Source organism: Mya arenaria, chromosome 11 (genome assembly GCF_026914265.1).
Source record: "Mya arenaria isolate MELC-2E11 chromosome 11, ASM2691426v1".
NCBI lineage: Eukaryota > Metazoa > Mollusca > Bivalvia > Myida > Myidae > Mya > Mya arenaria.
Window position 1 is genome coordinate 70,286,757 of NC_069132.1, and position 27,896 is coordinate 70,314,652.

General features: G+C 34.4%; 1 protein-coding gene across 3 annotated transcripts in view; it reads left to right on the plus strand.

The window, feature by feature from the left end:
• LOC128209721 (endoplasmic reticulum membrane-associated RNA degradation protein-like) overlaps nt 1-27,896 on the plus strand; it is a 31,087-nt gene that overhangs the window by 109 nt on the left and 3,082 nt on the right. Inside the window, exons 2-28 of one of the 3 annotated variants that reach the window (XM_052913893.1) lie at nt 186-391; nt 802-956; nt 1,692-1,793; nt 2,045-2,137; nt 2,392-2,489; nt 4,307-4,428; nt 6,335-6,449; nt 7,274-7,376; nt 7,625-7,654; nt 8,213-8,281; nt 8,440-8,607; nt 9,167-9,247; nt 9,490-9,560; nt 10,100-10,210; nt 10,388-10,475; nt 10,958-11,130; nt 11,596-11,712; nt 12,672-12,755; nt 13,222-13,331; nt 20,943-21,097; nt 21,780-21,836; nt 22,520-22,588; nt 24,743-24,925; nt 25,440-25,520; nt 25,774-25,844; nt 26,519-26,630; nt 26,769-26,856. In XM_052913893.1, the coding sequence (XP_052769853.1) occupies nt 235-391; nt 802-956; nt 1,692-1,793; nt 2,045-2,137; nt 2,392-2,489; nt 4,307-4,428; nt 6,335-6,449; nt 7,274-7,376; nt 7,625-7,654; nt 8,213-8,281; nt 8,440-8,607; nt 9,167-9,247; nt 9,490-9,560; nt 10,100-10,210; nt 10,388-10,475; nt 10,958-11,130; nt 11,596-11,712; nt 12,672-12,755; nt 13,222-13,331; nt 20,943-21,097; nt 21,780-21,836; nt 22,520-22,588; nt 24,743-24,925; nt 25,440-25,520; nt 25,774-25,797 (2,616 nt within the window). In that variant the 5' untranslated portion in view covers nt 186-234 and the 3' untranslated portion in view covers nt 25,798-25,844; nt 26,519-26,630; nt 26,769-26,856. Of the gene's footprint in view, nt 1-185; nt 392-801; nt 957-1,691; nt 1,794-2,044; nt 2,138-2,391; nt 2,490-4,306; nt 4,429-6,334; nt 6,450-7,273; nt 7,377-7,624; nt 7,655-8,212; nt 8,282-8,439; nt 8,608-9,166; nt 9,248-9,489; nt 9,561-10,099; nt 10,211-10,387; nt 10,476-10,957; nt 11,131-11,595; nt 11,713-12,671; nt 12,756-13,221; nt 13,332-20,942; nt 21,098-21,734; nt 21,917-22,519; nt 22,590-24,742; nt 24,926-25,439; nt 25,521-25,773; nt 25,845-26,518; nt 26,631-26,768; nt 26,857-27,896 lie in introns of those variants that run through there. The other 2 variants (XM_052913894.1, XM_052913895.1) reach the window with 2 other exon arrangements.

Genomic DNA, 27,896 nt, shown 5'->3' on the forward strand with positions numbered 1-27,896 from the left:
TTTATGTAGTTATTCACTTGTCGCTACGTATAAATAATAAACAGTGTCAGTTAGATACAAAAGTCTAAGATAATAGACGTCCAACATATAACTATGGTTAAAAGGTATGATACTATGTTTATTATTCATTTAGAATATAAGATAAACAGTCTGATTAAAATCATATCCTAAATACACTCATGCAGGCACTGAAGATGGAGTACTTTACTCAGACTGGATGTTGAAGAACATCTCATGGATGGAATCTCTCTGACATTGCCGGTTGTGGAGACCTGCTTGTCCAGTTATGTCAACAATCTGATCACTAAGTTAGCTTTCACTGAAGCATGCGATGATAATGCACTGAATGAAGGATTTCTAGACTTCAAGTATATCTGTAGTATGCTTTCAGGTAATAGTTATTCTAAATTCAATTATTAAAAACATTGGAAATCAGACTTGAAGCAAAATCGGCTTGAATGGGCAAAAGAAACTAAGTGTACCTTTTTATGTACCAGAAGGGAATCTTATAAAACTTTGAGAAGTTGTCCACAGGTTAAATTTTGCTCTTAAACATGATTTGATTGGTTAAAAATTGACCAATCAATACACATTTTGGATAACTTTGACCAAACCAAAAACTCAACCAGTTTTTTTTTACAAATGGCTGCTGTAGGCTATAATCAGTATATTATAAAGTAATCTTCTTGAACAACTTTAAGGTGAAAAATCAATAAAGTGTTTTAAACGTTATAAACATTTGCAATATTTCATTGTGTAACGAACTAACACACTGAATTGTAGATTTATAATCACGTACAGGTAACGCAGAGGATGAGCCAAGTGTATACTTTCCAGCCTGTGTGACCAGTTTAGCTCCAATTCTTACCTCAGTAGAAAATCTTGTGGGAAAGATTGGTCCGCAGAACTTCCTTGATACTTACCTTCCATATGTATCCTGGACTGGAAAACAACAGGTAAGATCGCTGAGCCAGTTTCATTCAAGGATCTTACATGTAGTCTGAACTTTAATTTTCTTAAATTCGTATAAATGTCACAGATGGCAACAGTATATTATTTATGATTTCCTAAACTTATTTTAATTATGTTCATGTTCAATCTCTTGTGGCAAAACTGGCATATAAAAGCCTATACTATAACACACATAGTCCATGTGCTTCCTGGACTGGAAAGCAACAGGTATTTGAATAATGCGCATGTTCAATCTCTTTTGACAAAAATGACATATAAAAGTCTATCCCATTACAAACATAGTCCATGTGGCTTACATTATATAAACATATACAAACGACATACTATGGGCTGAACTTCAATAAATACTGGTATACAGAAAAATTAACGAAAAAGTAACACAAGGATCATTTCAATTTACGATTTAGATCTACTTATATCGTTATTAAAGCAGATCCCTGGCACTTGAAATTCAGAGGGCATCCCCATTTTGTTCAGCTCATAAAAAGGAGAATTTTTTTAGGGAGAAAACAAAAAGATTCTAATTTATGGTACCAGGTTATAATCATATCTTTATTAATTGTATCATTTAAAAGCTGAATGATTACACAATTACATCTTAATTTTTTAAAATGTTACAAAAACTCCAAACAATCTAAACTTATCTGAATTATATATAGATTTTAAAATGAAGTTTTATTCTATTGTAACAATATCTGTATCAAACAATGCCATGTCAGGTACTGGCGGAAATATGGCGCGACATGTTTACTCACAACCCTGTGAATGAAGTCACTGCCCTGCTGGTCTCCTCAGCTGTTCTTGAGAGAGCTCTCGGGGATGTAAGACTGATTAGTAAACTTAATATTCGTTCTGAGTATTATTTTTCAATACAATTATAAGATGAGATGTACTAAACAATGGGCTGTTTATTCAAGGCTTTGTTAAAGTTACAAAGTGATTAAAGGCATAGTTGTTAACTTTAAACGGGAAAAATTGCTGCATTATAATTCATTTTGTATCCATAATCATCATGTTTATTGTATGATGTCCAAAGTATAGTTTGACTATTTGTTCATATGTTTACTTTCAGGTGTATATGTTGAAAGGGCCAGCCCCGTGTCCGTCCATGCTGAAAGATCTGCTTGTAACAGAGCAGCTGAAGGAAATTCTTGGAGAACACGTGGTATTTTTTTTTACTTAATCAATTACAAATCATACTATAAGAAATACCATTAAATGTCACCACATAGTAATGTAACCTATTGTCAAACCTCCTGGGAATTGCCAATAAACGCATTGTTGTTTTAACGTAACCCAAATGTTCAAAGTTTCGAGTAGCCGATAAACAAATGGTGTTTTTACGTAATCTAAGTGTTCAAAGTTTTGAGTAGGCAATGCGCCTAGATTACCTATAAGTAAATGTGTTCTTATTTCCAGATGTGCATACTCCGGCTGGTAATGGGTCCTCCAACCTCTCTTAACCTCCGAAATGTTGCATGGCATGGTTTTCCCTTTCCGGGAGAAATACCAGCAAGGTTTGTGAAAATGTCACAATAACATCTGAATATAAAGTTCTCTCAATTTTACCATGATGAATACAATTTTTTAGCTCTACTGGCCAAAGGCCAGAAGAGCTTATGCGATGGTAATGTGTACGTAGTATGTGCATCCGTGCGTCCGTGCGGTCGTGCGTTCGTGCGTCTGTAAACAATTGCTTGTGAACACGATACAGTTTTCAGTTTTGATTGTATCTCGATGAAACTTGTACAGTATTTAGATATCCATTAGAGCTGGGTTCCTTTCGAAAACCAGCCAGATCCGCCCATGCATGCCTAGAATATGGCCCTTGATAGTATAAAAAAATGCTATTGTGTAAACAATTGGTTGTAAACAATTGGTTGTGAACACGATACAGTCTTCAGTTTTTATTGTATCTCAATGAAACTTGTACAGTATCTAGATATCCATTAGAGCTCGGTTCCTTTCGAAAACCAGCCAGATCCGCCCATGAATGCCTAGATTATGGGCCATGAAAGTTTTAAAGAAATGCTCTCTATTTTTAGCCAGGTCTGCATGAGCGAATTCTATTTTTAGCCAAGTTTACATGTACATGTAAATTCAAGTCTAGAATTAAGGGAGACAATTTGCAAGTCTAGGATTTTGAGAGACAATTTGCTTTTTGCTTCTGCAGCTGATTTTGTGAATTACTCTGCCTTGTTCTTGTTGAAAGCTCAAAGGCCATTTTTTAGCTTTAAGTTCTGTAGTTTGCGCATTTATATTAACAAAATTGGTTGTGAATGTTTAAGTTATGCACCTGGTGTCATTACTGGCCACACCCAGGGTTCACAGGTTTGGTAAACATAAATCTGGAAAGGTTTGAAAATCTTTTTGTGTGTTCGTGCATCCATCTCAGCACAATTGATTGTGAATGTTTGTTCAAATTGATCAATGTTGTCCTAGGATGCCCTTGACTTTGACCTTTTGACCAACTTTTTTTAACTTTTAAAACTACAGAATTTTTTTACTATGAGTACAGTTTTTTTTTTTGTCAGATGACTTTTACTTGGCACATATTAAAATAGTTCATGCAACTAATCTGCTTACAATACTTTCTTGGCTCAGATGTTGAACGTGCTACGTTTTCAGGTAACCCAAACACAAAACATAAAGTATATGTCTGTTGCCTTTTACCCATACATACATGCTCTGGATTGATATGACCATAAAAGCCATGCCAGTAGAGCATAGGCCCTTTTGGGCCTCTTGTTTGATAATCTATTGCAGTTTGGTCACATGATAGACCAAGTGCTCTTTTGCTATATTAATCGGTACATACTATTTTACCATGTGAGTTCCAGCAGTAAAACGTTAGTATAAAAATGATTAATGTGGGTGCTTTCATTGTGATATATTATACGAATTAAACAATTATATCAAAATAAACAGAGACATTATAAGTTGTCATTTTAGCTTGTCTGTTTTAGTACAAATAACCTTGGCGTTGCCTTAGTCATTCTTGTGGAAAAACTTGAACCTTGGCCATACCTCAATAAACCCTAAAGGTATTTAAATGAAACTTGGTACAAGTGTTGTCAGAGGCAATATGAACATGTTCACCAAGGCCATACTTTAAGCTTTAGTAGTTGTAGAGTTCTTCCTCCTTTTCAACTTCAAACTTCAGATGAAGTTTGGGCTCGCCCTGGGACGCTCTTGTTTTCATACCACTGTTTTAATAAGTGTATTTGAGCCCTCTAATAAAGATAAGTGTATTATGCGTATGAATTGAAATATTGTACAAGATAAATGAAAAGAAAGAACACTCAAATGCTTCAACACACTTGTATGCCTCCAGGTGTATTTGGTTCCTGATACTACTGGTACCCAGCATAGGTCGAGTGTTGGAAGAGAGGCTGGTCCCAGTGCTGATGTTACACCGGGAACCTGTGGTCTTTCCTCGCACCAAACTTATTACAGGTATCTAGCAAGTTTAAGGGACTTTTTTAATTGTAGCACAAAATTCATTTTGGGCATACACTTGTAATGCGAGTGTAGAGGATTTTGTAACACAAATAAACATCTTGGATAAACATGTAGAGCAAGTTGAGGGGACTTTTCAACTCAAAACTTATCTCAGGTATACATGTAAAGAGAGCATAGGGAAATATGTGACCTAAAACTCAACTCAGACATAAATGAAAACCATGTTGTGGGAACAGCTCATATAGCAGAATGAGTAAAAAACAACTCAGGAATACATGTAGTGCAAGTTGGGGTTACTTTATAACACAAAACTCATCTTGGGTATACATGTAGAGCAAGAGCAAGTTGAGGGGATTTTGTAACAATAAACTCATCGTGGGTTTACATGTTGAGTAAGTTGAGGAGATTTTGTAACACAGAACTCATTTTGCGTACACATGTAAATGAAGCTGAGAGGTCTTTATAACATAAACCTTTCTTCAGTATAATTATATAACAAAACTTCCTCATCGGTATACATGTAACTCAAGGTGAGGGGTCTTAAAAACATAAAATTCATCATAAATGTGAAGTAAATTGAGGGGTCTTTATAACACAAAACTCACCGTGGGTATACATGTAGAGCAACTTGAGAGGGCTATAAAACACAAAAATCATTTTTGGTATACATGGTTGAGGGGTCTTAAAATCATAAAACTCATCATGGGTATACATGTAAATCAAGTTGAGGGGTCTTAAAATCATAAAACTCATCTTGGGTATACATGTAGAGCAAGTTCAGTGGACTTTGTAACTCAAAACTCATCTTGGGTTTACATGTAGAGCAAGTTCAGTGGACTTTGTAACTCAAAACTCATCTTGGCTATACATGTACAGCAAGTTCAGTGGACTTTGTAACTCAAAACTCATCTTGGGTTTACATGCATAGCAAGTTTAGGGGACTTTGTAACTCAAAACTCATCTTGGGTTTACATGCATAGCAAGTTTAGGGGACTTTGTAACTCAAAACTCATCTTGGGTTTACATGCATAGCAAGTTTAGGGGACTTTGTAACATAAAACTCATCTTGGGTTTTATGCATAGCAAGTTTAGGGGACTTTGTAACATAAAACTCATCTTGGGTTTTATGCATAGCAAGTTTAGGGGACTTTGTAACATAAAACTGTCTCAGTTGTACATGTAGGTCAAGTGGAGGGGAACTCGTGATGTGATGGCAGCTGTTATGATTTAGTGATTATGATTTGACCTGTCTGCCATCACATCTGACCCTTCCGAATGGATCTTGGATGTAAATGAGTTTTTAGTTTTAATTATTGTTTTATTATCTGCCATTCTGTATCAAGCTATTCCTTTTAAAGTGAAACTCTTATTCAAAATCAATACTTACACATGTATAACAAAAAAAGATTTTGAGTAAACCTGAAACTACTTACTAAATAATGCATTTTTGGAAATTATTAATTACTGATAACAAGATTGTAACCGTAGATTCTTTAGATGAAAACGCAATATATTAAATGATTAGTTAGTGCTAAAAGATTTACTGTGAAATACTAGCAATTGTTTTTTTTTGTTGAAAATATTTTTAGTGAGTAAGTGTGCATCTTTAAATGAATTTCAGTAATTTAATACTTCTCTTGTCCAGTTCTCAAGTACGTGCAGTGGTTAGAACACTCGTTTTTCACCAAGAGTTTCAAGGTTTATATTCACTGGTCAAGTGGGATTCCACCGGATACTCTGGTTTTCCCTACAACACTAGATCACACGCGTTACATCGTGCAAATAGGCGTGAATGCTATAATGCTGTAATAACTTGTTTTAAAATAGTTCTGGTTTTGACTAATAATATACAAAGACAATCTCTCCTTTGTATTTGAGAAATGTTAATGGTGTATTTCAGAGGTTGATATTTTGTCTAGCAAGGACCTCATTGAGGCTGTAAAAGACACCCAATTTTCATCCTGGGACACAAGAATGTTTTGGACAAATATCACCAGTTTATATACGCAAGAAAGGTAAAAGGAATGGGAATTGATCTCCTTGTATTTTATTATGAGCGCTTGGTGCTGAACCTTCTTCATAATAATTATCAAGTCAATAGTTACTCTTCCAAAATAACATCAATATGTACTGTGCAATGTATACCTGGTATTGTTTGAGTTAAAGTAATGATATACTTTTTTTATTTGTATTTTAAACCAATAATCAAGCAATTTTGACTGGAATGGGATATGGAAGGTTTATTCTTGCATACCGGACGTATGTTACGGTCATGTGACCAGTGCTGGAAAAACCCATCTTACATACCTCACTTCTTTTTTCTTTTATTGTATGATTTATGAAAAGTATATTATGCCATTTCAATAAAGCGCATTCAAATATATATGTTAGCAAGACTTTTTATTAAAATTGAAAATAAATAATCGTAAAAAACGCTATTTTAGTTATTTAAAATTACTGCGCTCTATGACGTAAGTGAACAACGTCGCACGCGCTTTTTGGTGTAATTGTACAAAAGTTTGTTTTCTACGTCATTTATTCCACAAATTGATAAATTTAGGTATGCAAGAAAAAATATCAATCATGTTTTTCCGGTCCGTATCGACAAATCCGACCCTCATGCACGCTGCGTGGCCGGTAACTCTGCAAGCCTCGTTACCAATTTTTCTATCTGTACCAAACACATGATAGATACTTATAAGATAAAACTGTATGAATGAAGAATCCTTAAAATGGCTAATATAATTTAATACCATTATTGTATGTTGGTTCTTTATCTATAAGTATTATTGACTTTGATCAATACTTAAGTTAATGATTAACGTCATGTTCATCTTAGGTATGGTGAATGTACCGCTCTTCTACTCTACTACCTAGAGCAAGGTCTACGGCTTGTGTTTGCTACTGCCAACAACTGCGAGAACAGAATTTTGACTGCTGAGGTATGAACAAACTTAGTTGCATTTATTGGTAGGCCTAAATATATGGTAAAGTTAAGTAGATTCTTTTCCCATTATTATCTTGTTTATTGTTGAAATAAATTTCAATTATTAAGAGGTTATATGCATGATTGCCTGGATGCATTAAAACTTGTTGTAGTTCTTGTTGCATGCAGACTGTTTGAAACATATGACCAATTCTTTTATATATTTAACATACATTTTTTTTTAAACTATTCATCTTTTTCCAGGCAACGACATTATACACTACATTTGATGAGGTAATAGAGAATAACATCTGAACGTATTGTGAGTACTTACTTGTATTGTAACACGAAACCGTGTACTGATAATTTGTATACTGCATTTGGAAGAAGGCAGTAACTCCTACATGTACATACAGTCATACTTTAAATTTAGTAGTTCCTCTTAATATTTATACTTGTGAACAACTTCCGTATTATAATTATTTCTAAGCATGTGCATATGCGCCCTATTGAGCCACTGTGTGGTTCTGGCAAGTGTTATAACATTGGGCCGATTGTTTAGAATTTTGTTAAAGTCAACAGCCATATTTATGACATCATTGATCACTTGAAAAAAGTGAAATATTAAATGACGTGCTCATATCATTGAATACAAACAACTACAGCTGAAAAAGTTGTCATAAATATTGTTTAAGAATACAGCAGGTCACAAGTGTTTCCATTAAACCTTACGAGCAGTAGAAATTAAGTTAAAAACGATGACGTTTTAACATAGTTTATTACAATAATCTGTCTAATTTTGAACAAAAAGTAATGAATAAATTTTATGTTTCTTTTTCTTATTTTGTTTAGATGTTAGATCCTTTTCTCCCTGATGGGTCTGAAAACCGACTGAGGATGGTTATAGGAGAAGAGATATTGGTAAGAAACACATGATTGCAGTGTTCGGAAACTTGTTTTGAGCTTTGTGGATTTAGGTTGGCTGATCATCCTCTAAGTTTAAGTTACAAAATATAAAAAAAACACTTTCCCTTACTTGATGTGCATGTGATGATTTTTTTCTTCTTTTCTCCAAACAGGAAATAATCCTTGACCACCTGACCTACTCGGGCGGCCCTAGGGTGAGGGACCGTTTGAGTCACGGTGAAGCATGCTGGGAAAGGTTTCCATGGCAACTCACACGTAATCTGGCAACTATCTGTGTGGCACTGTCAGCCATGTTTGTAAAGGATGGGAAACATATTCATGTGAGTAACAATCTGTTATTAAGTTAATTTTGTTGTTTTCCCTTTATTGTCTTAATGTACCCTGCGTAGCAGGCAGACTCAGAGTGCTTATGTTGTCATTGTTACCTGCAGCATCATCCACGGAGTCAAACATTCATTACAATCTCTTACCTAAACTTTTCATCTTCAACTTTAATAATAATACAATCTAAGCAGCAATACTAATTATTGGCATAGAATATCTCGACTGAGTTTGATTACCAATCAGATCATTGTAGGCACTCTAAGAGTTATTACCCTTTAATTGTCAAAATTTTACTAATGAATGGTAACAGTCCTGACAGGAGGTGAAGTTTTTGTTTCAAAGTTCTCATGAAAATAACATGTATCTAGCTGACCTGTAGTGATACAAACCGAACCTCAAACTATTATTATTACATGAAATAATACATGTCAAGTCCTGTTGTAAATCTTGCTAGAAATGTTCATAATCACACAACAACATGAATTTTACAATTAAGGACTCAATGTGTAGTGCATGTTAGTATATTGTATTTATAACACAATGTTTTGTTTTCAGAACAAATGTGTAACCATACTTCATGAGGATATTAAGTCATACAGTGTCCAGTTTCATAGAATAAGCCTGTTAAAGAAGGAGGTGTGTTTGTTTTTTGTCTTCATTCATATAGGAAAGGCATGCATTGATAATACATTGTAATTTTAACATAGAAGCAGTTTGCATAAATTGAAGACATGTATAAATAGTGTGTGTATGTTCAATAGTAAAGTAATAAAAATTGATAAAACAAACAATAATAATAATAATACCAAATGAAACTGTTTTAAATTGCTTTGAATATATCATTATTTCACTATGGGCTGTAAATAATCTTTTTTTAGATATCTACCTTCTTTAAGAAAGCATCTGAGACAGATTCCATGATTTTACTGCAGCCTGACCTTAGTGAAAGGTTTGTATATTTGTTATGTTATTAATATATTAGAACATGAAACTAATTTTTAAATAATGTGAAATGTTACTTACCCATAGAAGATAGCTGACTGAAAATTGAATTGTGCTGAGGTCTAGTAGCTGACTGGTTACTTAATGCAGCCTAGGTATAGTAGTTGACTGGTTTCCTTATTTATGCTAAAGTCTAACTAACAGGTAACTTAACTATGCTTAGAACTTGTTGTTGATTTGTTCCTTAACCATGCTAATATCTTGCCTTTGTTTCATCTGGTATTTATTCTGATAAAATCTACCAAGAAACAATTCTATGTTATTTCGACTGCAATTGAAATGTTGCCCAGATAGTTGCATTTACCATCTACAGACAGAAGTGCTTTACACAAAGATAAAAACAAATATTTAAAAAACACATTATTATGTTCCAATGCCCCTGACGGATTGAATATTTAAATATCACTGTCAAGGCGTCCATTTGTGTGCGTGCGTCTGTCCTTTCGTTCATTTTTATCATTTAATAATTGATTTGGCAATTTTCAGAAAGCCAAACGATCCTTTCCAGTCTACAGATGAAGTATCTTCACTTGAAGCAAAGCTCAGGGACATCGTTGCTGTTTTTGATGGACATTGGGCATATGTGGGCTCAAAATGGTAGGGAACTTTTCGACTATCATGTTTTTAATTTAAAGCTATTTCACTTCTTTCAATACTATGATAATTTTACGTCTTCTAGTTCTTGCCAATTAAGTTTTCAGGGTGAGTTGTAATTTTACGTTGAAATCGATTTATAGATACAAAAGATACAATGGCTGTCACATACTTTTTCAGTTTTCAATATTGTGACCTCCATCATTTGAAATCAACAGTTGATGAAATTTTGCAGCAAAAGATACATACCCTGTACAGAAACTCGAAGGTAAACTATATATGTGTAATTCTGGTTTGAAAATTTACATTTGACAAATGTCTTAGGATTTGTTTAAGAACCTGTGTCCACATGGACTAAAATGTGGTAAGTGCATATAATAAACATGCAAATTGAATCATTTCTTCGACAAGGTGCTAACTCAAGAAAATATTATTAATGTAGAAAAGGGTTATTCCAACTGTAATTGTATTCAGAACTTTTAAGAATACACAAGAGTCAAACTCCCGAATCTAAACAAAGAACAAGAACGTTTTTAAACCTTACTGGTTATACTTATTTAAAAGATATGTTCTTGAATGTTACACTACATTTTGATTTTCATTATTTTATTTTATGACGCCATTTTAACTTCGTGCAATGAAACTTTTTACGATACAACGTTAATATGATGGAATACAGACAAGTTTAGTTTGGGATTCGTATTGCCGTTATATTTATGATGGGCGTAATTATAATATGTTCCTTGACAGGGTTCCAACTGTGATATTGAAAATGAGGTGCTAACACTGCTGGACCATATAGTAGATGAGTGTTTGCAAGTCATCACTCAGATGCAACAGTTTGCAACAAACAGGCAACAGCAGATGACGCTAAAACAGCTCAGGTCACGGCAGAGAGAGAACTTCAAGAAGTTCCTAGCAAGGTAGCTTAATTAGATAAGCTTTTTATGTCTGAGAGCTGTCGTTGCCACTCAAGTTAGTATCATAGTACACAAATTAAAACTGTGAGAAAACATTTTTACAACAGGGGCTTGAACCCACGATTGCTGGAACACTAGCATTGAGCACAACTGACTGAGCCAGCCAATCAGCAATATTTCACTCTTTCAGTTGCAAACATAAATCTTAAATAGTACTAGCAATGTGCATATTGATTTGCTGATGCTGACCGAGTGATATCAAATTCTGCAAGAATTCAAATATTACACTAGCTTGAATACTGACAATGAAGCATATTTACGATATGTGTTTCTTGCAGATTTATGATGGGTATATAATCTAAGTTAAATTGAAGCCACGATTTATAATGGTGTCATCTTCAATCCCCATTAATACAATAAATGACAACTTGTGAATTAACATAAGGTTTAAATGTATTTCTATTCCAGTGTACCATCATTGGTTGTGGGGCCGTGCACATGTGTATACATGTGTTGTTGCCAACTATATCAACTTGATGAAATAAAGGCGAGGGAAGGACCTCAATCAAACAACAAATTAATCAAGTAAGAATGTATGGGTATCCATTATGAAAAATAGTATAACAATGCATCGTTACTGTCACTTGCCTACAATATCTGTTATGACCATAAATACTTTTACCAGAACATGCTTGTTGGCCATGTTACCTTGAACACTAGCATTGAAAGCGATCTTATAAAGATATAATGTGATTTTTGTTGACAAGTATTAAGTTGAGAATTAACTTGTTAAAAACCCAGTGAACTTGTTGACTGTTCAAACAATTATTAAGATGTATGTAGTGTGTGTCTCCCATTTTTGTCTATCAGGATTTAAACTTGTGCCTCTAAACAGGATCGTTATATTTAGGGTTTTGTTGCTGGGCTTGTTCCTAGATCCCCCATTGTTTGCTTTGTCATATATCTCCACATGGACAGTTACTTTGCAACTAACTTGGCTTTAGATATCTAGACTGTTTTTCTTAGTGGAATGAAAGTCAATATAGAATTAGTTCATCAACCATGCTCTATTTATACCAGGTGTATTGTTCATTCATGTATTTAAAGATTTTCAATTCCATATGTTGCGGTATTACTGGCATTTTCACTTAATCAAAGTCAAAATCGTATACAAAGGGGTTCTTATGTTCAGGATTAATTCTGAAATCAGGATTTAGAGCTTTTTTAGATCAGACTCTTGTACAATTGTAAGAATAAATTTTGTTCAGACTTTTGCAAAAAAATATACGAATTTCCTTGAAATGAATATTAATGACTTTTGAAACTATTTCAAAAGGGGTCTACTCACCCTTAACCTGCTTTGGGCATTCATCTCTTATATTCATCAAACAGACCCGGCTATTTTTCAGGATTGACAATTGACAAGTGTAAGAAACCCTGAATATGGCCTACAGGGTACCGTTAATTGATAATGAATAAAGATAAACCTTTGTTAAGATGATATGGAACAGTTTGTTAAGATTTAAAATTTCATTTCCTTTCAGATTCTGGAAGTCTGTGCTGAAGTTGTGTGAGAATTTACGAACATTTACGCACCATGATAAGAACAAATGGACAGAAGGGGAGGAGTTAGTTTCACACTTGACACCTTTTGTAGAATCTAATTTTAAAACCTTTCATTGATTGATATGTTTGTGCATTATGCAAATATGTGTCTTAAAATTATGAATGATTTTCATAGCATGGTTAATGACACAAGTCGTTATTAAGGACTTTTTCACCGAGAGTAACATATACACCCATGATGCTACCGTTTCTCTTACACCAGGAGGGTTTGCTGTTAAAAGGACTATATCAATGACCTTATTTCGGTCTACGGGACCTTATAACGGATAATGATAACTCTTAGTAACGATACCCACCCACCAATAATAAATCAAAACACTTTTTTTTCCGAAAACAGAATTATTTTTGTAGCTTGTGCAATTGCATATAATGTACAGTTTACTGCATTGTTTTTCTCTAATTAGTAGGTACAACAACATTAATACAATCTTCTTTTGCTCCATAAAGTTTTGGTAATTGTATTTTCAGCCCAGCCGGAACAATTTTTCAGTCGGCCGATTGTTTCCCAGTATTCGACACTCCTCGGCCATTTTTATCGACAACAACCTCGGCTGTATGCCAGTACATCAGTAGAAGTAGTTCGTATTTTTTTTAAATTATTTCATGAATTTAATGTAGTGTTATAGCTTGTTTAATTGCCAGTGAAGTGTATTATTGCAAACATGATTTAGATTCCCGAGAGTTAAGTCATTAAAAGTTTATCTGCTGAATTAAATTACTACGCGATCTACTTGCAGCGGACTTAAACATACCGATTTCTAAGAATGTACACCGTCCATATACATCAGAAGTTGTTTTCAATAAAAAGGCCGAGGAGTTCCGAATGCATATCAAACAACTCGAGTGTTAAAATATATAAAAAGCATATATGAAAACAATATTCCCCGTCATCCCTTTTCTTATTTCTTTTTAATAAAAAGGGGATGACGGGGAATATTGTTTTCAATTTAGCGATAGATGCTCAGATGATGCTCTTCAGCTTACTGTAAAGTTAGGACAGGGTGGGGCAATTTGATAGGGGTATATACCGCTACAATAGTGGTGGCAGCCGCACGGAGTTGGGAGGACGGCTGGCTGCGTGTTACGGTTGACGGCCTAGGGCATTCCCACTTCAACGGGTCTGGGATAAACGACAGTCTCGAAATCTTTGTCGGGAAGCCAATTTGTAGCAGGGGGTTTGATAATACCCAACGCTAATCAGAATACTGTATTATTATCCTGTATATGGAAAAGTTACATAAAATAATAAACATCAGACAGACATGTACACAAAACAATTGATGGTGCAATATAAAATAATACAATACAATACACGAGCCCCGATCATACAATTTAAAAATACAAATCTGGCTAAGTATCCATCCAGCTATTACCCAGCAAACAGTATAACATGTATGAACTTCTTAAAAACAACTTATTACAAACTATAACCAAAACATAACATCAGTCCGATGGCGACGTCGGACTGACATCGTGATTTCGACGTTGATGCAACATTTTGTATTTAAGTCGCCGACGTCGTGACCTAAATCCAACCTTTATCCGACGTTGATCCAATGTAATGTGTACAAATGTGCGTGCAAGATAATTTGTAAAACAACTCACCAGACTGCTAAGCAGTATGATTAACAAATATATTTTGGCTCTATGAAGAACTATAAAATGAAATGATCCGACGAAGCGAACCTTACAGTTCGGCCTCAGGAAGTAATTTAATTTCATCTAATAGGTTGGATAGTTACTTGTACAGAACTTCAATGAAAAACATGATGTAATTGCTGAATGATTGTCTTAAATATAGATACATCCTGAAGTTGTTGCTGAGATATTTACCTATGTGTGCTTAAATGCAAAGCTTAAATCAGAATTTCTAAGTTGAAGAGTGAAGGCCAATATTAGCATAATATTCAAAATGGAGTTATCTTACTTAATCAAGTTTCAAGTAGTTTTGTGTAAGTGTCTGGACTAAGTTTGCAATTTAAAATATATAAACAAAAGAGATAACTCTGCAATAAAGTGTCCTAAAGGTATAATTATATATATCTATGTTTTAAGTTTTGAGTACCTTTAGAGTAAGTGCCAGGACAAAATGTACATGATAAAAATGAATAACGGGGATATCTCTGAATGAGTTATAACTCTTGCTATTGGCATAACTTTAGTTAGTAAATTTGGCTGAAGACATAGAATAATAAGAAGAAGAACAACAACAACTAGAAAATAATAATGACAAATACAGTTTATCTCCCTTTCAGTCGAAGGTGAGACTTAAATCATTAAAAAATCTACTTTAATATAATATATTAGAGAGTATTAATCTTACAGCGTAAAACTATTAACATAATTGAACCAATAAGTGTTTTAACTGGTAAAACGAAAATAATAAATCATTGACTAAACTCTTAAGTATTAAATGCATACAAATATTCATTGGGGAAATTTCGCTGAATACAGATCAATATAATACCACTTTAAATTTGTATAGATCGATTTTACCATTTATCTTTTGACAATCATAATAACAAGTACCTTATGATTCAGATCGGAATAACTTGGAACATGGAAGTTTGGATTTCGAGAGTAAACATTAATTGACAAGAGATATATAATTGTACTAAGGAGAAGTACCACAAACAACTTGATTTCGTAAAACTCATTAACCCCCTCCCCCCACAACAATTCTTAGGATAATAAACTTAACTATGGATAGTGATAGGGAGAGCGAGAGACTGTTTTCCCTACGGTTGTCTCGGGTGATAGGGGATATCGGGGTCAGCAGATGGATGATTGCCAGGAGGAGGAGAACACATCTCATGATGGAGACTATCGAAAATGTTGGTCACTGGTTCAGTGATGTGAATGTAACTTAATACATTTTTGGCAGTCAGAGTGAGGCCACAACAACAACTGGGATGGAATCTGATACTGACCACTTCGAGTGTATTAAGAATGATGAGGTGATCCTTCACTGGAGTAACTGGCAATATAGGAAGGCAAATCTTCTGGTGTTAAAGGATGAGCTCACTCCTCCTCAACACTGCTACTTGCAGAGACTGAGAAGTGACTGCCCACTAGCAGCAGTAAAAACAGAGAGTCCTGATGATGTGCTAGATGGGGAGGGGAGAGTTATACTGACTAATACATTCCTGGAAGTACAGGACATTGTGCAGCGCTTTAGTGAGTCAGGTGAAATAATTCGACATGGCCCATCAATGTCACATGATGAAATGTTTGACAATGTCCGCCCACACCATTGTGGCCAGCTACCCCAGGAATGCCAGTTTATGTTCCACAGACCACGCCCTGGGCACTGGCCAAGACCTGACACACTAGCCAGGGCCAGGGATGTTGGAGTCTTCTTAGTGCCACAGGGATATACTGAGAGCCCAACTAAGCATTCTATGTGTAGGTCTAAAGCATTAATGGTTCCTTCAAAGTTAACCAGTTACCCTTATTCAAAATGGCAGTGGAGATTTTCAACTACATTAATGGAACGATTTCTAATGTTCGACTTTAGCCCTGTTCAGGTGAAAACATATACACTCACCAAAATAATAAGAAAAACTTTATTCAAGCCTTTGTACGGAGATAGATTTAGCACTTTTCATATTAAAACTGCAATGATGTTTACAATAGAAAACTATCCAGCTGAGATATGGAGGGAAGACAATATTGTGAAATGTGTGTGTCTACTTTTAAAAACAATAAAAAAGATGGGTAAAACTGAAACACTGTCCCCACTTTACAATCTCTGGCGTTAATCTGTTTGTGGGAAAGTTGAACTTGTGGGAGCTTCCAAAACTGTGCAGCATGATTTCACATCTCGTCAACACAAAACTGCAGTGTTTGTTCCATACTCATATGGACAATATTGGTTTGAGATTGCTTAAATGCTCAGGTTTTGAGAATGTATCACGACAGAGTGTGAGCACAAGAACCCAGACCTGTAGTGTTGTTCTACAGAAACTACTGTTAGAAGAAATACGTGACCTTACGATTGTTTTAGATGGATTGATAACTGTTGATGACATTAAAGGTCATTTGTTTGTTCAACAGATTATGTCAGATACCCGAAGTGACCTAGAACAGGATGTAGTTTCGCGGCTGACCCCATTCCTATGCAGCACCATTGCCTCCATCCTTGCTTCAAGGTGCATCGACTTGGGTCAAACAATCACACAAGATATCTTCAACTGGTACCAGCTTTCACTGGATTCAGACCGTATGTCCAGTATGTTGAAGTTTGCCTCCATGTTGTACTGCAGAGAGCACTATGAGAGAGCTGCAGAAGTACTGAGTTACTGTGAAGGGCTGCTGGAACAACTAGAAGTGTGCCAGTGCTGTGGACATTATGAAAGGGCCTGCCAAGAACCAAGCACCGAGTTTGAGAACAAGTTGATCACCACCTCAAATACAGAAATGCTGAAGAAATACATAATGATTTGAATAACTTTCACAAGAGAAGAAATGAACTGTTTTCCCAAACATCTTGCATTTGAAATGCTCAGGGGTATAGAAGGTGAAGACAAACTAGGTACAGCGAAGTGGAAGTACAATGTAGTCACTGACTGTATCCCATTCCTGTACTACTTACAGCATCTCAACTCCAGGGAACTACACCAACCCTGGATAGCACAAATAGCCCTTCATAACCTACACGAGTACACAATGGACACAATGGAGACAGAACATGGCCATATTGACACAGCCTTCAACATGCTGGGTCACTGTTATGAACTTCAGAACAGGCAGGACTTAGCTTGGATGTGCTACAACAGCTCAATGGAAATCTATGACAGATGTAATGCGTCAATCTGGCACGCAGCCAGGCTACTTCATCAGTTTTTACAAAGCTGATAGCCACATTGACACCGCCTTGAACATGATATGAACTTCAGATCAGACGGGACCTGGCTTGGATTTGCTACAACAAACCATTTTGATTTCATGACAGAGACAATGTCTCCATGTGGCATGCAATTAGGATACTACATCAGTTTTTATGTTAGAACCCGAGTCTTCTATTTTCAAATTTGATTTCTCATTTTCCTTTTAACCACAAATATATGTACATGTAAATCTTATTTTGAATATATGTGTTTTATTTTATGTTAGAAACCAGAATAAATAGGGAAAGATACAAAACTTTTTAGAATTTGTTTGCGTTAATCTTTGCAAAGGAATGCTGACACGGAAATAATTATTTTTCTTGTGGACAGGTCTTTCTGTGCATGTGGATAGATCGGGTTAAAATTCTAAACCCATCTTCATCCATGAGTAGAGCAGTCCATATAGTTTATACAGTGTAACCAAGTCTTAGTCAACTTCAAATAAAGAGCAGTATTCTCGTGTTAAATTACAGTATTCAATGTATTCACAATACAAAGTCACTAACATGATTTTCCTACATTCTTATTCAAAACAGATATGATACAGGAAAAAAATTCACATAGAACAACGGCTTTCAAAACTATACCTTTACTTTCACGTTCATAATAATGAAGACTAAATTGACATTCCACAAAAACTACAAATAAAATATAACAACTTGCATCGTGTCTGCTAGCACTGAAAACAACAGGGACAGGATCAGTAGTTAATAGGGATGGCAACGAGTACCTGAGTACTTCATCGATTGTCCGAGTACCCGAATACTATTTCACTACTCGAGTATTCGAAAAAAAATAAGTTTAACAATGACCGAATGCACGATATTCAGACGACATACAAACACCACAATCAGGCAACACACTCACATACAATCCCCAAAAACCGACCACATACAAACTTACAAACCATAAAAACAGAAACAGAAATACATGAAACATGATTTTGTCGGCATATTTCCAAATCATTGAGATGTGTTCCATTGTGAGTTATCTTATATATTGGAGTTGAAGGCAATGATATCAAAATCAGCCGATCCTTAGACAAAAACTAAAAGAAATGTCAATCTATGAGAAAGCAGCTTTAACAGTCGTGGCGAAATCCTGAAAGTTCTCACTAGCCCACGGACATGACAGTCATGCGACCGAAATATTCTACAAGTCCGTGCTTAAATTTCATTGTCCGTATGTTTACGGCACCTTAAGCTGAAAATGTTTAACACCCATATATCAGAGAAAGAAACACCAATACATTTGATGTTATCGTTTCCTAAAATCCCAAAACCACAGTTGCACCGGACAACTAAATATTATACATGTATGTAAAAAAAAAATGATATCAAATGAAGTTCCTTTTTCGATTCAATTATACTCAGACGCTTTATTTACTTAAGATGCAAATAAGATTAATCTTTTAGCAAGGGAAATACGAACTGACATGCAAATAAAACGAACTCATCAGATAAAAAGCATATTGATTTATCCCCACTTCCATTGTTTACACGACCCATAATATACTTTGATAAATGTTTATAATGACGTCCGCCGGGTACCGTACGTCAGCGCGGAATCCATTTAGGCAATCGAATTAATTTAAACAGATCTTTGGCGTTAACATTTCATCAACCATTTCGCAAGAGTCATAGGGCTTTTTGCGAGATTGTGCCGGCTCAAATACATAAACATATCGTTTCAGTTGACTTAAACCAAAAGAAATATCATTCCGTCCTCAGGGAGCCCGATATAGAAAAATAACTCAATCGATTTTCAGGCTTATAAATACGCAATCGGAACTCCTCTGCAAGCATCAAGATATGGCTATCTCGAAGCTTGCCGGAGATGGCCGAGTTGTTACGATTGATAAATACGAAGAGTTACATTCAGAAATGAACCCTCATCGTGCATATAATGAATATTGCGTTGTTCGTTGCGCTGTTGGGTTTTTATGGAATTGAGTCGGGAATTAGTGTAAAAAATCGAATAATACCTGGTTTGTTGACATTTTCATAAAGCACTTGGAATCATCTGCTCGTGACGTACATTCCTACTATTGAATTAACTACGAAAAAAAGAAGAAAAAAGTTAAGGCTCTACATCAGTTCCATTCAACTTGGACATTTTCGATTTTAATTAGCATAAGGGATGTATTATCTATATTAACGCAACAGTGATAAAAGCAAAAACAAACAAATAGGTTAAAACTGACTATCATGTAATAATGATCGGGTAAAGCTAAGAACGAGCTTAAGAATGACCACAACTGTACATTCTTTTGTTTTTGATAAGGGGGTGTAACTACGCCACGTACAAAAAAAGTGGACTGTAAGCGTGTAACGAGGTGTTACCTCCCGTTATTATAAAACTGACATTGATACTAAAGTAAACAAACAACTCTAAAGTGGAACAGATTCAATATTATTTTGAACATATAACTTAATAAAATGTTTTGCCATTTAATAATGATGTTTCTTAAACACTTAAAATGTAGTTAGTTACTTGTAGCTGCGTATTACTAAACTGTTTTATACATTAGTCTAAAATGGTTGACGTTCAATACGGGATTCTTCTAAGATTTCACTGAAGAATGCTCTGTAGACACTGTGTAATCTAGTCCAAATAATAGTACTTTGACAAAAAAATACGATTTTTGATATGGCAAATCCTTCACGACGTTAGGGATTAGAACAATCCCGTATAACATGTCTATTCTTTTAGACTACTGTCTGGTGTTGATTACTTTATAATTGTTTATTAAACAATTTTGTATCATTTAAACGGGCTCAAGATATTTCAGTTGTTAAACTTTTTTATTTATCAACCATGGTTTATAGGTCTGTGAGTATATGTATTAGTCATTTACAATATAAGATATAAAATCATATCCTCTAATACTTTCATGCAGGCAATGAAGATGGAGTACTTATATCAAGTGAGATTAATAATTAATAACACTATTGGAAATCAGACTTGAAATAAAATAAGTTTGAATTGGCAAAAGAAAATGAGTGAACTCCATAAACTCCAGCAGAGTATTGTATAAGGCTTTGATAAGTTTTCTTTAGGTTATATTCTGCGCATTAACATTATTTGAGGGGTTAAAAGTTATCGGTTAATAAAAGACCGATATATACACATTTTTTAACAAATGACTGTTGTAACGTTTCATTGATTTTTCACCTTAAAGTTCTTTAAGAAAGATTACTTGTATACTTAATCAATGAAACGTTATACGTTGTAAACGTTTGCAATATTACATTGTGTGTCGAACTTAAACACTGAATTGTACATTATAATCACGTACAGGTAACGCAGAGGATGAGCCAAGTTTGTACTTTCCTGCCTGCGTGACCAGTTTAGCTCCTATACTTACATCGGTAGAAAATCATGTGGAAGAGATTGGACCACAGAACTTCCTTGATACTTACCTTCCATATGTTTCCTGGACTGGAAAGCAACAGGTAAGATCCCTGAGCACCGTAGTATTAAGCAAGTATCAAATGCCTTTGGGCCAGTTTCATTCAAGGATCTTACATGAAGTCGTAACTTTTTTTAATTTTTTTTTAAACTTGTATAAATGTCACAAAAGGTAACAGTATGTTATTATTCATGATTTCCTAAACTTATTTCAATTCTGTTCATGTTCAATCTCTTTTGTCAAAAATGGCATATAAAAGCCTATACTATTACACACATGGTGCTTGTGGTATACATGATATTAATATATACAAATGACATACTACGGGCTGTTCAATGTTGAATATGATGAAAATTAAGGAAACTGTAACACAAAGATCACTTCTATTTACGATGAAAGTCTACTTAGATCGTTATTGAAGCAAATCACTAGTACTTTAAATTCAAAATGCATCCCAATACTGTTCAGTCCATATAATAAGTTATTTTTGAGGGAGAAAATTTAAAGATTTTAAACTGGAACCAGGTAATAAAGAATTGTTAATGATTTGTATTATTTAAAAGCTGAATAAGTAAGAAAAAAAACCCCGGAACAATCTATACTTATCTAAAACTAGATATTTCTAAAATGTATTTTTTTTCCTATTGAAACAAAATCTGTATCAAACAATGCCATGCCAGGTACTGGCGGAAATATGGCGCGACATGTTTACTCATAACCCTTAGGATGAAGTCACTGCCCTGCTGGTCTCCTCAGCTGTTCTTGAGAGAGCTCTCGGGGATGTAAGACTGATAAGTAAACTTAATTTTCGTTCTGAGTATTATTTATCAATAAAAGTATTGGATGAGATGTACTAAACAATGGGTCGATTATTAAAGACTTTGTTAACCTTACAAAGGCATTGTTGTTTAAACCTTTAAAGGGTTAATGATGAATCATATATTTAGAAAAGAAAACTTGTATTGTAACTGATACCGTGTACTTGTAGTTTGTATACTGCAATTGAAAGGAGGCAGTAACTCCTACATGTGCAAACGGCCATACTTAAAATTAAGTAGTTCCTCTAAATCGTACTACGAACATAAACAACATCCGTATTTTTGTTATTTTAAAGATATACATGTGCGCCCACTGAGGCACTGTGTGATTCTGACAAGTGTAAAACAATACATTGGGATTGTTTAGAAAATCTTGAAAATTTAGCAACACGATAAATATATCTATAAATGGTGAAATAGTTTAAGATGTACTCATATATTTAAATATATACAAGTACAGCTGAAAAAAGTATTGTTAAAACACATCAGTTCTTACAATTTCAAAACCAGTTAATATATGAACGTAAAAAACGATGGCCTTAACAAAGTTTATAAAAGATGGCTCTATGTGAGAATAACATGATAATCTGTATATGTCTGAACAAACAATACTGGATATTGTGTATGTTTCTTTTTTTGATGCCTAGATGTTAGATACTTACCTCCTTAATGGGACAGAAAACCGACACAGGATGGTTATGGGTGAAGATATATTGGTAAGAAACACTTGATTGTAGTGTTCAGTAAACCGACTCAGGAAAGTTATAGGAGAAAATATATTGGTAAGGAACACTTGATTGCATTGCTCAGAAAACAAACTCAGGATGGTTATAGGTGAAGATATATTTGTAAGGAACACTTGATTTCATTGCTCAGAAAACTAACCCAGGATGGTTATAGGTGAAGATATATTTGTAAGGAAAACTTGATTGCATTGCTCAGAAAACCAACCCAGGATGGTCATAGGTGAAGATATATTTGCAAGGAACACTTGATTGCATTGCTCAGAAAATCAACTCAGGATGGTCATAGGTGAAGATATATTTGTAAGGAACACTTGATTGCATTGCTCAGAAAACAAACTCAGGATGGTTATAGGTGAAGATATGTTGGTAAGAAATACTTGATTGCATTGCTCAGAAAACATACTCAGGATGGTTATAGGTGAAGATATATTGGTAAGAAATACTTATTGTAGTGTTCAGAAAACCGTCTCAGAAAAGTTATAGGAGAATATATATTGGTAAGGAACACTTGATTGCATTGCCTTGAAAACCAACTCAGGATGGCTATAGAAAAAGACATAATTGTAAGAAACACTTGATTGTATTGTGCAAAAAACGGACTCAGAAAAATCATCGGAGAAGATATATTGATAAGAAACACTTGATTACATTGCTCAGAAAACTAAGGAACACTTCCTTGCATTGCTTAGAAAACCAACTCAGGATGGTTATATGAGAAGATATGTTGGTAAGGAACACTTTATTGCATTGCTCAGAAAACCAACTCAGGATGGTCATAGGTGAAGATATATTTGTAAGGAAGACTTGATTGCATTGCTCAGAAAACAAACTCAGGATGGTTATAGGTGAAGATAAGTTGGTAAGAAATACTTGATTGCATTGCTCAGAAAACATACTCAGGATGGTTATAGGTGAAGATATATTGGTAAGAAATACTTATTGTAGTGTTCAGAAAACCGTCTCAGGAAAGTTATAGGAGAATATATATTGGTAAGGAACACTTGATTGCATTGCCTTGAAAACCAACTCAGGATGGCTATAGAAAAAGACATAATTGTAAGAAACACTTGATTGTATTGTGCAAAAAACGGACTCAGAAAAATCATCGGAGAAGATATATTGATAAGAAACACTTGATTACATTGCTCAGAAAACTAAGGAACACTTCCTTGCATTGCTTAGAAAACCAACTCAGGATGGTTATATGAGAAGATATATTGGTAAGGAACACTTTATTGCATTGCTCAGAAAACCAACTTAGGGTGGTTATAGAAGAAGATATATTGGAAAGAAATTTGATTGCGTTGTTTAGAAAACCAACTCAGGATGGTTATAAGAGAAGACATATTGGTAAGAAATTTGATTGCATTGCTCTAAAAACCAACTCAGGATGGTTATAGGAGAAGACATATTGGTAGGAAACACTTGATTGGATTGTTCAGAAAACCAACCAAGGATGGTTATAGGAGAATATATATTGGTAAGAAACACTTGATTTCGGTGTAACGAACACTTGGTTAGAGATATGGGGCTGAGGTTGGCGGCTCATCCCCCAGACATATATTAACATCACAAATTGAGCCTTATTCCTTTTGTATTTCGGTAAAATAAAGCTATCAGTACTGGGCTTTATGCTTAGTTTTGACTGGAATTTCTAGAATTTATGAACATGTTATTTTTTATTCCAAACGAACTGTGGGAATAAGGATAGTAGAACTTCCATATTGCTATAGTAATATTAATTAAATAGTTTTATTTACTTCAAAATCTCTATTGCTACTGAGGTTTTTGTATTGTTCATGACTCAGAGCTGCCGATATGTTTTTGCTATTTTTTGAAGAAAATAAAATCCAACCTGGGTCACTCACTGAGATTGCCAACACTACACACTAGTCTGGTATCGATGATAATTTGGTATATTTTATAAGATTTAATTTTCTTTAATAAACTAATTATTAATTCGAGAAAATCATATTGAAAAAGAATGATATCGAACAAATTGACATAAATCAACGTTCACTCAAAACAATATTTTTGTTTTGAGTTCAAGACCGTAATAAATCATAAAAAACTCTCCCTTACATGATGTGCATGTAATTAGTTTTTCTTCTTTTCTCCGAACAGGAGATACTTCTTGACCACCTGACCTACCCGGCTGGCCCGAGGGTTAGGGACAGGTTTAGTCACGGTGAGCCATGCTGGGAAAAGTTTCCATGGCAACTCAAACGTAACCTGGCAACCATCTGTGTGGTTTTGTCAGCCATGTTGGTGAAGGATGGGAAACATTTGCATATGAGTAATGATCCGGTATTAAGTGGACTTAGTATGTTTTGATTTTTTCCTCTATATTGTTTTCGTGTCCACTTCATTACATACAGACATGTAGTGAGTACGACGTCAACATCATCTGGGGAATCATCCAACTCTCTTACTTAAACTGTTCTTCTTCAGTTCTAAACGAATGATATGAAACGGGGCAGCATTGCTTAGTGTTTTAATGTCTCGACTGAGTTGGATAACCAGTCAAATTTCTAGAGGCACTCTATGAGTTAAGGCCCTTTAAATGTCAAAAATTACCTATTGGTAAGCAACCCTGACAGGAAATTTAGTTTCTTGAACTTTTTATAAAGAGTATAAGTATTTTTACGGGAAGTGATGCAAATTAAATCTCAAACTATTATTATTACATGACAAATAATACATGTCAAGTCCTATTGTAAATCCTGCATGTTAATATCACACAGCATGATTTTTACAATTAAGGGTTCATTAGGTAGTGCATGTGAGAATTTTGTATGTATAACATAATGTTATGTTTCAGAACAAAGCTGTAACAGCACTTCATGGGGATATTAAGTCATACAGGGTCCAGTTTCATAGAATAAGCCTGTTAAAAAAGGAAGTATTTTTGTTTGTTTTTCTTTATATATTGGAGAAAGGCATGCATAAATTGTTATTTTAACATAGAAGCAGTGTGTATAAATTGAAGCCATTTATGAATATTCTGTGTATGTTGCTATAATAAGGAAATAAAAATAGATAAAAACACGATAAAAATATAAAAATGAAACTGTTTTAATTACTTCAAGTATTATTTTTTTACCACAGGTTATAAATTAAACTTCTAATATCACTGTAATGTAATCACTTTTTAGATATCTACCTTCTTTAAGAAATAATCTGAGACAGATTCCACGATCTTACTGCAGCCTGACCTCGGTGAAAGGTTTGTATATTTATTATGCTATAAATATATTAGAACAGGAAACTCAGATTAAATACTGTGATATGTTACTTACCTGTGGAAGGTAGCTGGCTGGTTACTTTTTTATACTGAGGTATTGTAACTAACAGGTTACTTTATTATGCTGAAAGTTTTATCTGACTGTTCTTAATTATGCTGAGGTTTTGTAGCCAACTGGTTTCCTTCGTATGCTGAGGTCTAGTAGCTGGCAGCTAACTGAATTATTCTTAGAGATTTAGAAGCTGACTGGTACCTTAATTATGCTAAAGTCTAATATCTGACAGGTAAGTATGCTAAGAGGTTTACTAGCTGACTGATAACTTAACTATGCTGAGATCTTGTTGTTGATTTGTTCCTTAATCTTGTCTTTGCTTTATCAAAGGCTGGTATTTATTCTGATAAAATCTGCCAAGAAACAATTATGTTATGTTATTTCGACTGCAATTGAAATGTTGCCCAGGTAGTTGCATTTAGCATTTGCAGACAGAAGTGCTTTACGCAAAGATAACAACACATATTTAAAAGAAACATAATTATGTTCCTATGCCCCTGACGGAGTGAATATTTAAATAGCACTGTCAAGGCGTCCATTTGTGTGCGTGCGTCTGTCCTTTCGTTCATCTTTATCATATAATAATTCAGTTGCAATTTTTCAGAAAGCCAGACGATCCTTTTTCAGTCTACAGATGAATTATATACCCTTGAAGCAAAACTCAGGGATATCGTTGTTGTTTTAGACCGACATTGGGCATATGTGGGCTTAAAGTGGTAAGGAACTTCCATGTTTTAAATTCAAAGCTTTTTCACTTCTTCCAGTACTGGCCCATGAAGTTTTAGGATGGTTTATAGTTTATTGTTGGAATCGATTAATAGATGAAAAAACACTCTGATAAAACTGTTTTTCAGCTTTCAGTACTGTGACCTCCATAACTTGAAATCAACAGTTGATGAAATTTTGCAAGAAAAGATCCATACCCTGTACAGAAACTCAAAGGTAAATTATATATGTATGTGTAATAATATGTATTTAAAAAGTCACATCCGACAAATATCTTATGGCTTATTTAAGAAGTTGTGTCCACATGTTCTGAAATGGGATATGTTCAATATGAAATATACATAAAATATTTCATGCCAATCACTAGTCCACAGGCAATACATTATGCATGAAATTCGGCCATATCCACTCTGCTGACGTCACTTTATAATTAATATCATTGCTCGATGTTCAAATGGCGCCTTAAAACAAAAACGTGCACCATTAAGGTAGTGAGCCTAACGTGCATCATCTTACACTATGATCAGCTTGATAGTGTCTTAATGTGTATCATTTCCTGGAATCAAAAACAAAATTGAAAGGAAAATAAAAATAACGTCAAATCACAAATGGAATTTAACTTTACTTACCCTACCCTCAAATTTTCAGATGGTATTAAATTTTACCGTAATATCGACGTTTTAAAGAAAAATCAACAAGTTCTAGCAATATTATGACCTGTTCTTTACTAATAATTAACTTTAACCTTTTGGGAACACTATGCTATAAAAATCAAAATGTTTTACCGTCTTAATTTTAAAATCCCTGTTATTTTTAGCCGGGCCTGTAAGTAATGAAATCTTCAAAGAAGCTAATATTTATGTGTACAAATATTTTTAATTACTTTTTTATTGGAAATACATATTAACTTCTGTAAAAAGTGTAAGCTAATGAAAAACAAATATTTGTGCTTCTGAGTGGATATGAACCTGTACATTAAAAACCTCAACAGATTTGTAATCCTGAGCCAGTATTCAATATTGATCTTATTCTTATCCGTATACATGCCTCAGTGACTCCATTCAGCCCATTGTCAGCTTAATATACAGGCCAATCAAAACACTACTTAGTTTCTAATCTTAATTTTAAAGATGCACTCTTACTCCCAAATATGATTAACCATATTTAATACAATTGTTTTAATTTACCAAAAGAGATTAATAAATGTCGAAAACAATGGTCCTTATGAATCAATCTATGATGGTTATTGAATACGG